General features: G+C 44.5%; 1 protein-coding gene across 2 annotated transcripts in view; it reads left to right on the forward strand.

Moving 5' to 3' along the window:
• adgra1b (adhesion G protein-coupled receptor A1b) overlaps positions 1–13,496 on the forward strand; it is a 131,276-nt gene that overhangs the window by 50,387 nt on the left and 67,393 nt on the right. For both annotated transcript variants that reach the window (XM_029254380.1, XM_029254378.1), the window contains 3 exons: positions 1,706–1,855; positions 3,091–3,252; positions 4,950–5,168. In XM_029254380.1, the coding sequence (XP_029110213.1) occupies positions 1,706–1,855; positions 3,091–3,252; positions 4,950–5,168 (531 nt within the window). The remainder of the gene's footprint in view (positions 1–1,705; positions 1,856–3,090; positions 3,253–4,949; positions 5,169–13,496) is intronic.

The raw sequence follows: 13,496 nt of genomic DNA on the forward strand, positions 1-13,496 counted from the left end.
TTGAAGACCTCTCTGACAGGGGCCTCCGCCAAACATTCCCAACAGACCCTCATTATGCGTTTGGGCCTGCCAGGTCTGTCCAGCTTTTTCCCCCGCCATCGAATCCCCACCAGGTGGTGATCGGTTGACAGCTCAGCCCCTCTCTTCACCCGACTGTCCAAAACATATTGCCGAAGATCAGAAGAAACGACTACAAAGTCGATCATCGACTTCCGACCTAGGGTGTCCTGGTGCCAAGTGCACTGATGGACACCATTATGCATGAACATGGTGTTTGTTATGGACAAACCGCGACTAGCACAGAAATCCAATAACAACTCACCGCTAGGGTTCAGATCAGGGAGGCCGTTCCTCCCAATCACGCCCCTCCAGGTATCACTGTCGCTGCCCACGTGGGCGTTAAAGTCCCCCAGTAGAACGACAGAGTCCCCAGTGGGAGTGCTTTCCAGCACGCCCCCCAGGGACTCTAAAAAGGCCGGGTACTCTACACTGCCGCTTGGCGCATAAGCACAAACGACAGTGAGAGACCGTTCCCTGACCTGAAGGCGCAGGGAGACGACTCTCTCGTTCACCGGGCTAGACTCCAACACATGGCGGCTGAACTGGGGGGCTATTAATAAGCTCACACCCGCCCGCCGCCTCTCACCCTGGGCAACGCCAGAATAGTGGAGAGTCCACCCTTGGTTGAGAAGAGTGGTTCCAGAACCCAAGCTGTGAGTGGAAGTGAGCCCGACTATATCTAGACGGTATCTCTCAACTTCCCGCACCAGCTCAGGCTCCTTCCCCGCCAGTGAGGTGACATTCCAAGTCCCAAAAGCCAGAGTTGGCGGCCAAGGTTTGGGTCGGCCGGGGACTCGGCCCTGACCACCGCCTAAATCACAACGCACCGGCCCCTTACGGCCTCTCCGGCAGGTGGTGAGCCCACCGAAGAGCGGCTCCACGTCTTGGCTTCGGGATGAGCCCGGCCAGGTCCCATGGGCATAGACTTGGCCACCAGGCGCTCGCATGCGAGCCCCCCCCCAGGGCCTGGCTCCAGGGTAGGGCCCCAGTGACCCCATACCGGGCGGGGTAAACGAGAACCTTGATTTAATAGTCATAAGGGGGTTTTGAACCGCGCTTTGTCTCGTCTGTCACCCAGGACCTGTTTGCCTTGGGAGACCCTACCAGGGGCATATAGCCCCAGGCAACATAGCTCCAGAGATCATTCAGGCACTCAAACCCCTCCACCACGTTAAGGTGGCGGTTTGCGGAGGGGTTCTTTGTAAACAATACTCCTTAAAATTACCAACATAAATAGTGAATACCAGTGCAGATACTGAGGTTTGATTGAATTACACATTAGATTCTTTACTTCAAGCACCTAAAATGCATATATCTAGGCCATTGCTTTTTGTAACAACTCAGTCAAGCCAGATTAATTATATGGTAGGTCCAAACAAAACACTGCACCTATAACAAAGCTGAGCTATGCATGTGGTTATTGGTTAAGAATTAAAGCTTAACCAGAATGGTACTGGTTCAAGTCCCAGGAAGAAATTGTCTGTAATACTGGTCAAAAGCACTTGAGACTTTCTGTTAAAATACACTATGTATCTGTATAAATGTACCTGGCAAATGATGAAACAGTGATAATAATAATGTGCTGACTTAAACATATCGTGTTTGTTTGTGCTTCGTGAAAAGAAAAGCTTCTCTTTGGTTTCAGATGGCCATAAATGCCACCAATGCGCAGACTCTGGCCCAGCAGCTGTCATCCTTCACCAGCAGGGCGTCAGACTTCACTGACATGATGGACGTCATCTTCGTGACACACATCATGGAGAAGCTCATGCGCTATGTGGACCGAATCCAAGATGTACGGCGTGTCACTGTCTAGTATAAAGTGAATTTTTACCCTCCTCCTCATGCCTTTATACGTCATACTCTATTTAAAAAAACTTCCCCTTAGCAAAAATGACAGCAAAGGTATGTGGGTAGTTTCCCCACCTCTTTCTATAGGTGCCTCCTTTTAGAGGAGACATGGGTAAAAAGTGTCTGTCGGGAGCAGCTGTGCCCTCAGTAATAAACCAGCTGCTTCAATTGCCAGGCTTCTTGGTTATTCTGGCATCAGTGTAGCTGAAGGCTAACATGCAATTAGGGAAACTGTACATATTGTTAGCTTGTATTTTATGGTTTGGCATGCTTTTTTTCCTAAATGCATTAGATATTTTTAGAATATAAATAGTATATTGACAGAATCATAAGCAGGAAATATATTCTGAAAAAGCTTTAGCCTTAAAATTTCTGCATGCAGTCGGTAATTTTCAAGGACTGATTGAAACTAACCAAACATGGCTCTTTCCTCAAGAAAGTAATAACACAGTGAGAGATTCTCAACCTGCTGCAGTTATTTTGGTATAGTAATGCTGTACCAACACATGGTAAGCTGTACCTCATTATTAGAGGTACAACTGCAAAACGTTGCTTTTTCCGCCTCTGTTGCAAGACTCTGGAATTGATGCCGAGGGGTTGTATCCCTGTCACAGCGAATAAAAAGTACCCAGTGACACCTGCAGGTAGCCTGAACCAAATGACAAATACACTTCATAAGGTACACTCTATAAGACTGACTTTAAATAAGTTGATAAATAGACAACAGGGTCATCATGGTAATAAATCACTTCTGACCTTGACCACAATCTGGAAAAAGCAGTAGAACACCCCTTGTTTTCTTGTCCTTTGGTGTGAAGGAACGTGTTCACTTTGACTTTGGGGCTTCATGAGGGATCTTCCATACAGGCTGTTATTTCAGTGTTACCATTTTTAAATGATAAGAAGGCACTTGGATCACTGTGTCTGCTTTTATTACCAGCAACCTCATTGTATCAAGGGAAAAAAGCATTTTGCACTGACATTGATGTAAATATTTTAACCATCTTCCCAAAGAAAGTAATTACGTGCTGCTGGGAAGCGTATCTAAATTAAATCTATAAAGGGAGGGAAAAAAACAAGACAATGATTGTCCTTTCCCTAATTGTAAGTGGGGGTGGGGGAAGGATGTCTGCAGAAACAGAGATATGTTTCAGTTTTGGGCTGTCTTTCATCTCCCAGCTTGGGGACTACGTATCAGACATCGCGAGCAACATGATGCAGGTGGAGGAGCATGTTCTTTGGATGGCGCAGAGCGAGGCCAGGGCCTGTACACGCATGGTGCAGTGTGTGGAGCGCATCGCTGACCTGGCCCTCACCAGCCACACACAGGCCATATCAAAGGTATGCCTTCGCCCCAGGACTCAGCCACTTTCCGTTTCCCTCGGCCTGTCCGTGTGCTCTCCTCTCTCTCTCTCACACACAGTCACTGGCAAATATATTTGAGTAAACTGTAAGTTATGTAAGTTATTCTGTTACTTAAGTAAATGTAGTTCTAGCTGCATGGCATATTCTACTATAACTCTCATAGTAGTTTTATGTGATGTAGAGGTGTATCATACCGTATTTACCTGGACATGCTGTGGTAACAAGAACATGAGAACTTCAGTAGATGCCCTAAGCAATTGTCTCTCTTGACTCAACCTGGGACTGTCTTTTGGTGATGAAGCTGTTGGTTTTCAATGTGATTTCATCTTTACACATCTGAATGATAATTATACAGTTATGGTCAATTATGATTAATTACTTAATTGCGTAATGGTTATCTTAATGTCCTCAGAACAATTTACCGATTGATTGATTAAGTCTAATTAAGCTGACTAGTAATTAGCATGGCTGTTTGGCAAAATGAGCAAATGAGGCAGATTCAGGTGATGCATTATAGTTTTTGTTTTAGAAAAGGTCTGTGGGGGTGTGAAGTAGGGAGTTATTCCCACCAGCAGGAGATACCAGGATGAAAAGTACACTCTGTTGGAAGTTGTGTTTGCCTCCTCATTGTGTTTAGTGTGTTCTACTTCTTCAGCGTATGTTCAAAATGTTTATTGTAACAGTGTGTGATTTAGAAAGAAAGGAGAACTGCATATACTGGAGTTAAGTGGCTGTAAATGCATACATTAAATACATTAATTTTTATGGGTGCTGAAAGCAAACAAACATTTTCTTAAATCTTGTCCCTATGAAACTGGTATGACAGGATCCTGGGAAAAAAAATTCATTTTAACCATCCATCCATCCATCCATCCATCCATCATTAACAAACTATATAACTGTCATTTATTTCCAATGGAACCCAGGCAATTTCTTTAAATTATTCCCCTTCTTTATTTCTTCAAGCAGGGTGAACAAATAGCATAACAGTTAAGTGGTAGTACAGTGGTTACATCCCCTGACTTGTAATTCTGCCCCAACTGTAACAGCCCTGAGAAAAACACTTACCCTGAATTGCTCCAGTAAAAATTGCTCATCTGTATAAATGGTAAATAATGATAAGTAGTAGCTTGACACCCTGCATTGCTTTGGAGATACATAGATAATGATATTCATCTTCAGATTATAGAATTGTGTTATTGGTTATACAAACAGCTGGCTTAATGTTTTCTGTGAAGCTGGTTTTTGACGGGGGGGGGGTGCGGTGGCGCAGTGGATTGGACCACAGTCCTGCTCTCCAGTGGGTCGGGGGTTCGAGTCCCACTTAGGGTGCCTTGCAACGGACTGGCGTCCCGTCCTGGGTGTGTCCCCTGGCCCTATGCCCTGTGTTGCCGGGTAGGCTCCGGTTCCCCACGACCCTGCATGGGACAAGCGGTTCTGGAAATGTGTGTGTGGTTCTTGATGTTTTATCCTCATCATACTAATCAGTCAAGAGTAATGGGTCATGTTTTCCCTCACTCATCTGAGCACTCATACCAGTAATTAACATTTTGTTGTAGGCAATTTTCCTGAGTTAGATATTGGGGTCCCCTGGATCCTGCATTGTGCATTGAGCTCAACAATGATTAGTTGTTTGCTTCCTTTTTTCTTTTCTGCGTACTGTGTTCTCTCAGGTCTCCCCCAACATTGCCCTGAAGGCCTTCACAATCAAGCCGTCAAGCTTCACGGGATTGTCTTGCACCGCGGTCCAGCGGGCAACCCCCACCCCTGAAGGGGGTAAGCTAAGCCAGGGAGGGGCTCCTGGGAGCATGGAGCGCCGCGGGGAGTCGCTGCTCCATCTCAAGTGCAACACAGCCAACCTCAGTAGACCCCTGGAGGGCCTCCATGGAAAGGTAAGGGTCAGCTGCTGGAGGCAGAGAATCTTCCAGAATCCATGAATCAAGCCAGTGCTGATTGGAAAGTGGATCTAGCAGCAGTTAGGCCCTGAATACGTTCGCACTGATTGCACCATCCTGCTCCCATAATCACCATCCACAGCTTATTTATTAAAATATCCCCCCCAAAAAAACCTTCATATGTACTTATTCTCTGACATTCCAAAAAAAAAAAGTTTCAATCAAAATACTTCCTATAAAATCTGTGGTGTTGTGGTTGTACATTTTGTATAATACCTTTAGAAACTGTTAAAAAGTGTATAAATGCAAAGACCACAAATTCAGCAGCTGACGCACTGGAATTTGCACTTCATTGTCTGTCACTCAGCAGTTACCATCAGGAAAAACAAGACAACACTAATTTATATATGATTACCATCAAAAGAAACAAGAAAACACAAATTTGTGTGTGTTCTTCACTGTAGTTATAACATTTAGTTCTTATTTTTGTACTTATTCCCTTCCTTTCTTTTCTTTTTTGTGAAGCACCCAGAAGGATTTTCAAGTAAGAAATGCATATTTAAATATAACAAGAGTGCTATTAACTGAAAACTGGTAGCGCTTGTCTTTAATGCACCCATAATTCACTGTTTTATATTTCTATAGTGCTACTGTGATACGGAAGTCTGAGACAGTTTTGGCTAGAAGGAGAGGCGGCAGTGACAGGATAGGAGGTGGCAGGATGGGGAGGCGGGGTGGGGCATGATTTGGGATAAATCAAAATTCAGAAGAAGCTGGCCACAGTGTGATTGATGCCACGGCCTTGTATCCTTGTCACAGTAAATCATACGAACCCGGTCACACCTGCAGGTAGTCTGAACCAAATGAAAAATACCACTTCACAAGGCACATTACACATGCAGAGGCCAGAAAACACTCAGCTCCTGCTGTAGAGAGGTAGCTATGTGGTATGTCTGAACATTTATAGCCTCTAGCAGCTCGGTTACAAGTGTTGATGTGCTGCTCTCTGTGCTCAGCTGGCCCGGATGCTCGATTGACTGGGTGGGCCTTCAGCCACCTACAGCTCAGTGCTCTGTGTGCATGTTGGACTGCGGGATTGTAATTGCGATGAAAAGCATTTACATTCCATAAACATTTATTGATATGCTGTTGTATCCACGTGTAATGCTGTGTGCTAAACAGAAAAGACAGCAGTATAGCCATGTAACGCTCTGCTTGATCGATCATGGAGGGCTGTAAAGCATATCGTGCTCCGTGCTTGACTGACCATGTCGAACTACAACCATGTTCTGAGCTTTGTGCTTGACTGACCAATTTGTGAAACAAATAAGAAGGGCTGTTGTTCAAAGATTTTTCCTCTTATTGGTCTTTTAACTGATCCTTAATTTTTGAAGGAAAGAACATACCGTTGTGGCTAAACACAAGGAGTGGATGTTCATTGCTATTCATCTGGCATCAATTCACTTGTTCAGACATTTTCTGCTCCAGTAATCAACCAATTGATTTTTTTATATATGAATATGTTAATATGCTACTTTCCTATTCAAATTTGCTTAATGAATTATGAAAACATTGCTCTTGGTTTATAACTAAAGTAAAATAAGCAGCTCTGCAGTATCAGTAGTGCTGCCTGAGGGAAGCATACGTGAACTGATGGTTGGTTGACTTGTGCTGTGTTTCATATCACTTAGTGTTCTCCCAGGCCTCCCTCTAGTTGCATGGTACCAACACTGTCACTGCCATGTCACTGCAATCTGGAGCGGAACTTGTGTTTATGGGGCCTGCAGCCTGTTCCTCATCCGAGTCCCAGGGGTATTTGGCTGAGCTCATCTCCTGCACTCCTGCATTCTGCCTGGTGGACTTGGAATTGTAAATAGGTACTGTGTCCCTTACACAGAACCGTGACAGCATTTCACCCGAAAAGTCAATTACATATGCAAAGTCGGCTCAATCCTCTAGCCCTGAGAATGGGAGGCAGGTTGTTTTGGGATCAGACTGACCTGTATCCCAAGCATTGCCACTCTGCCACTATTTGCATCAAAGTACAATACGGCACATCACATATCACAGCTGTGTTTCCAGTGCATGATGGCATTCGGCCATATGCCTGCTCATGTGTTTTTTCGGAAAACCAAGAGGGATGTGCAGAGACATTACATATTTGTGTGATTTGGCCAGTCATTTACATTAGTTCATTTAGCTGACACATTTTCTCCAAAGCGACTTATTTTAAACTACCTACAATTATTTACACATTTATACAGCTAAGCATTTTTTTTTACTGGAACGATCAAGCATTTTTTATATACATTTCTCAAGGGTATAACTGCAACCTCTGAGTCCAAATGGAGCAACTCTAACCACTACACCGTCTGCTGCTCTGGTTGTGGGTGGAGTGGACACATGGGAAGGACAGAGGCTTGGGATGATCATCTTTCCAACAAGATTTGGCTTTTATTAAAGCACAGTCAAAAAATGGGGATACACAAAGGCAAAAATACTGACAAAAGTGAACAACAGCAGGGAGCTCTTCATCTCACCGTCCACCTCTCAGTGTTGTCTCAGTTCTCACAGTACTTCCCCATCTTTGGAAGAGCTGCCTTATATCTTGTCCTTGACTGTTCTACAACAGCTGGCAGCTGAATTTCATTACCCAGACCCATTGGCATCAAGCTCAGCCACGCCCCATGCCATGGATCCACCTCCTGCCATATCGCAATAAAAAAAATGTGTTATGCGTGACTGTTTTTGACAATTGCTGTATTTTGTTTACAGTCTTATTATTGCTATTATAGCTTTATTTAGCGGAGCTGTTCATCCGAGTCAAATCACAACTTTTGAAAAGGAATTCCAACAGTATAGAATTTAGAGGCAGCAACTTGTTCTTTAAGAACAGCTGCATTTGTCCAAATGTAACAATAAGTTAATTAGTAACTGTAAAAAATATTTCACACATACTCCATAATGATGCAATGTAACTATTGCTGAGTGAAAACAATCAAATCTGTTTACTGTAAAGAGCTTGCCCAAACAATTATTATATGCACTGCTGTCTTTGAAGGTCTCTGGAGAGCACTCGTGATGGTGCAGCTCTGATGTGAGCTCTTTGGTCTACCTCTTGGGACCTGGGAAAGACAAAGAGCAAGTGCAGCCAGCAGAAGTATGGACTGGGAGACACCGTAAAATACAAATCAATAGCGGAGCAATGTGTACAGGGTGGGGTGTGTACAGGGCCAGCAGGTACTGCAGTGATTACAGTTGGTGTCTTGCACTCCAAGGACCCAGGTTGAAATCCCACCTCCTGCTGTAGTACCCCTGAGCAAGGTACTTACACTGAAGTGTTGAAGTTAAAAATAAATGGGTAAATCATTGTAAGAAGCTTAATGTTGCATATTACTTTGGAGAAAAGTGTTAGCTAAAGGAATAAATGTAAATATATGGACAGAGGAGATGTTAAAAGCACTAGGTGTGCATCGGTGTTCCGCATAAGTGGAGCTGTCATATATTAGACATAGGAGAGCAACTAGCAGGGCAGTGTCGAGGTCCAGCCAGCACACAGGAGCACAGCCCACTTGAACAGTGAGAAATTGTGGTGGCAAGGAAGGGCTTAGCGCTGTACTGCTTTGCGTGTCCTTTTTGCATAATGATTGCATCTGAATCACAGTCATATTAAACACATTCGTTAATCATGGTGTTCTGACTCTCAGTGTCTGCCTGATGTCTTACCAGGTGAACCTGGTACAGGTATGTTGTGCCTGCTGGACAAAGCATCAACCCAAAGACAGTTTCTCTGGTATTATAACACAGGGCTCAATGGAGGGCACCATCACAGTGACAGCAAAAGGCCACCAATTCTGCAAACGGAAAGCAGGGGACCTGTGGGTCTGCCAGCTATAGCTACCAGTTAGTGACAAAACATATTGGAACAACAAGGGCCTCGACCAGAGAAAGTCACTCCGTGAGTCCCACTGCCCCTAAATTGATTAAATTGGGATCATCTGCTGCTTAACCTCACTGCACTGAGTGATTCCAACAAGCCTGAAGTGCTATGCAATGGTGGATCGTTCCATTCTCGCACTTTGTTTACTTCTGCCTGCGAGTGAGTCTTTCCGATCCATCCATTGCCCCAATAATCTGTCCACAACCTAAGTGAATGGGATCCGAATCCTGAAATGTTACTTCCATGTTCACTGGGTCCATGACAGTTGAGTGATGTACCGCTCATTGCTGATATGTGTTTATCTTGGCAATCTGTATACATGGATTTCTAGTGCTTTTCTCTTAAATATAATGAATGATGGATTTCCATTCTCTTTTTCCCCCAAATCTCAGTTGAGTATTATCCAACTGCTTGTTTCACTGATCCATGGCTATGTGCCATCCTGCACTCTTTGCACAGTGCAGATTTTCTGCTGTTGTACCACAGAGCACTGTACCAACTGGAGGAGAAGCGGAACATCTCCAGATAGAAATCGGCAGCTCAAAGGGGCCTGGCAGGGAGCACTAAGCTGCAGGAAGACAAGTAAAGCGTCCAGTATTGCTCAATTCACCTCAGCTGAGCAGTGTCAGTTTGCTGGCAGCCTCCAGTCAGTGCCAGTGAATGACAATCCAGAATTGAAGAGTCACTTGATGCTTCATATCACAGGAGAGTCCCTGTTGATGTACCCTTGAGCTGAATGGTTAACCCGAAACTACCACAGATGGCATAATAAAGCATAATAATGGTAATAATGGCAATCATCCTTGACCAAGGTTTACCCTACTTAGCCTCATGCCCCGTGTTTCCGGGATAGACTCTAGACCACTGCGACGCTGACTGGGACAAGCAGTTATGGACAGCGCGCGAGTGAGGGATACTTCTAATAATAAATAAATGTCCTGGACTGCAACTCAGTATGGTCTGAAAGCAAGGGGAAGTGAGCTTCTCAGGAGATAAATAATTGAACCATCTGAAGAGATGTTTTAAATATGCTGTTACCACACACATGTGTTTTCTATTGACACAGAGTGATTTTCAAACCAGGCTCTTGTGTCCACCTTGCTGGCGACATGCTTTGGACAGAAATGGAGCTATGATCAAGTCCATTATTACACAGCCCTTAAACAGGAGCCAGAAGCTCATGCCATTATTACTGTTTCAATGTCACGTCATGCCTGCCCAGCATTGTATACTGTCAGTGCACCATAGACTTTGAATCTGTAGCTTCTAAAGAGGTGGGATACTCAGGGGGATACTCAGATAGGCATGTGTGGGAGCACAAACAACGCAATTCAGTTTAAAAGGGGACAAATACAAAAGGGTGCTTTTTGTCTTGCATGCATCTAAGGTTTGGAGTGTGTGTGTGTGTGTGTGTGTGTGTGTACGTGCACATCAAGGTAGCCAGTAGCTAATTCAGAAAGGCAGGGAAATCTGATAGAAATCCCAGAGTTCTCACTGCAGACTGCAGGACGTGTCTGAGCATCTGCTTACGCCACATCTCAGTGTGACAGTCAGACGAATAGCTTTCGTTTGTCCTTCCGTCAGCTGCTGACACACTGTTCTCCTCCAGGGGGCATCGAGATGGGAGGAGCCAACAAGCCACTTAGCCAGGGGCAGCAAGGCTGTTCTGTGCTGTAAGAATGGACAGGAACACTGCTCTGCATTGTAGTCCAGGGTTGTATGCAGTGTTTATTTCTGCTGGGGTTGAGTGTAGTTTTTTTTACAACTCCTGTAATTTTGGCAGCTGTAGAAACAGACTCCTGAGGTTATGAGGTGTTCTGGGGTACAGCATGCCTTATTAACAGTTGTTATGCTTGGGGATTACAGTAAGGTGTGCTGTCAGCCCCATCAAGGGGTTGAAGAGGAACTGATATGCAGGATAATTTAATTCCACCCTGCTTGTCAGCTCACTGGTTCTCTTTCATCACCCAAAAATACTTATGAATGGTTTTGGATTAACTATTAAATATTATAATCTACGTTTACTGCTTGCGTTAAACAGTCTCTTATTGCATCATGGTCCGTAATGTTAAATTATACTCTTAACTACCGGGACTTAACTTTCTCCCTTCAGGTCTTTGCAAGAGCCTGAAGATGTTGCCTCTGTGCAGGGGGCATAAGGTGCAATATATTGTACCTTCAGCCCAAACCAAAAGTGTACCAGTTATGACCCATTTCCCTTGATTGCTTCTCTAGCTCTTATCCTAAGTACCAAATTGAGATGTAGAGAGGCATCTTTTTTTAATACCGGTAGGACCTGGTAACTGAACACCTTATTTTAGTTTGTTTAAACATCCCTGTTGTCAGGTGAAATTGGGCCTCCACTAGTCATTAAAAGGCTGTTTGGCATTGAACTGAAAACATCTCCTAAAAGTGATCACCATTTAACGGTAGCCTTCTGCAGCAGGTAGCATAAATGGTTAGAAGTGCCCCCTTTTATTTGAAGGACACTGGTTCAAGTCCTTGCCCCTGCTGCTCTACTTTTGATCTCTTCTTACTCTTTACTCCATATATGTAAAATTTACCCAGCTGAGTATACGGCTAAATCATTTTAAGAAAGTTAGTATGCAAACCTAACATCACTGAGATGCATCAGACAAAGGTAATTGGAAATAAACAAGCATGTTGTCTTTTCACTATGGGGGAGCTGGTAGTTTAATGGTTAGAGCTGCTGTCTTTCAACCCAAAGGTTGTAGGTTCAAATCTCTTCTGTAGAGGACATCTGTGAGTGTGATACTCACTCTGTGTTGTTCTAGGGAATTACCCAGCTGTGTAAATGGGTGAGTAATTGTGAAAAGCTTAACTTTATGAGTTGCTTTGGAGAAAAGCTGTGGCTAAAGGTACATAATTTCTTTGGACAATGGCATTGATACAACTGCTCTGTGTCTGGAATCCTCTCCAAGTGCCCAAGCGTACTGTGGAGTTCCCTTTTTTCCCCTTCCCTCGAGTAGCTCTCTGAAGCGAGCCGGACCGAGACCCTCCACTGCACGCCCTTTGTGGAAGCAGCGGCTATTCTAAGTGCAGTGGAAATGGTGACTCCTCATCTTTGTTTGATAAGGACAGGGGAGTGTTTTTGAGACAGGCAGAGAGAGAGGCAGAGAGAGCCCTGGGGTGAGCTTTTCAATTTGACCAGATTGGGCCCTATTGTAGGGTAAGAGAGTCCGCCTGGCCTTTGTGGGTCACACTCAGCCGCGGCCCTCTTTGACTTGTGCCCTTGGGACAGGCCCGTCACCTGTCAGTAACACAGCTCTCACACGGATGTGGCTGCGTGCACAGCTTGCGCCGAGACCTGGGCCTCAGCGAGTGAGAAACGGCTGTGTGCTTCAGAACATGTCGGCGTCATTTTCATCATCCTTACTCTGCATTTGTGTCACATAATTACGCGTGAAAGGTCAGCTGTAATGTACATTTGCATTTGTGTGATACTGTTTGAAATCTTTAAGGTGGTGTGTTGTGCTGATGGTGCCCTGGTAAAGGCAGGAGTTCTCTGCTCTTTGCACGTCTGTCTGTATGTCCGTCCAAGTGTAGATCTAAATTAGTCTTTTTGAGAATCAAGTGTTTGCATCCAAATCTCACCTCCTGTTATTGTAATTCGCTCTTTGCATTGTTCTATGAGATATACTTCATTCTAGAGAAAAGTGTCTGCTAAATGAATGAATGTAAATATAACGGAACCTGTATGTTGAGTGTCTTATTTATGACAGAATGTAAGTAGAAAATATTAAAACCTTGATCTAGACCAAAAACTACTACAAAAATTGGGACAGACAGACACACTGAAACCACTTGTCCCGAGCTGGAGCCAAACCCAGCAACACAGGGGCCCAAGGCTGGAGGGGGAGGGGACACAACCCAGAGGGGATGCCAGTCTGCTGCAAGGCACCCCAAGCGGGACTTGAACTCCAGACCCACCAGAAAGGAGGGACAGGCCAAACCCCCTGCACCACCGCACTACAGAAGTTTAATCAATATTTGTGGGTCATTAAGCCATAGCATCAGTGTTTTTTAGATTTGGCTCATTTTTGCATGTTGAACCTTATTCCCACAGCTATTTCCAGAGCCTGCAAATGTAGTTCACATAAACAGCTGGATGTTTTCACTAGAGCTCTGTAGGCTAAGTACTCACCCAAGAGCAGAACACCTCTGAGCAGCAGAGACCACATTTTTCACCACTTTTCTCCCTGCTGCCCATCATCTAGGGATCTGCCTCGTGCCTAAATATGCTCCAGTCTATTTCCTTTGTCTTTTCCTACATGCTCTTCTGGCTGCTCCCCATGTAGTAATTTTATAACCCCTTGTAATTCTATGCACCGCACTGTACGGCTCGAGCCGCATCTGCATGTTTG

The sequence above is a fragment of the Scleropages formosus genome, chromosome 8 (assembly GCF_900964775.1).
Source record: "Scleropages formosus chromosome 8, fSclFor1.1, whole genome shotgun sequence".
NCBI lineage: Eukaryota > Metazoa > Chordata > Actinopteri > Osteoglossiformes > Osteoglossidae > Scleropages > Scleropages formosus.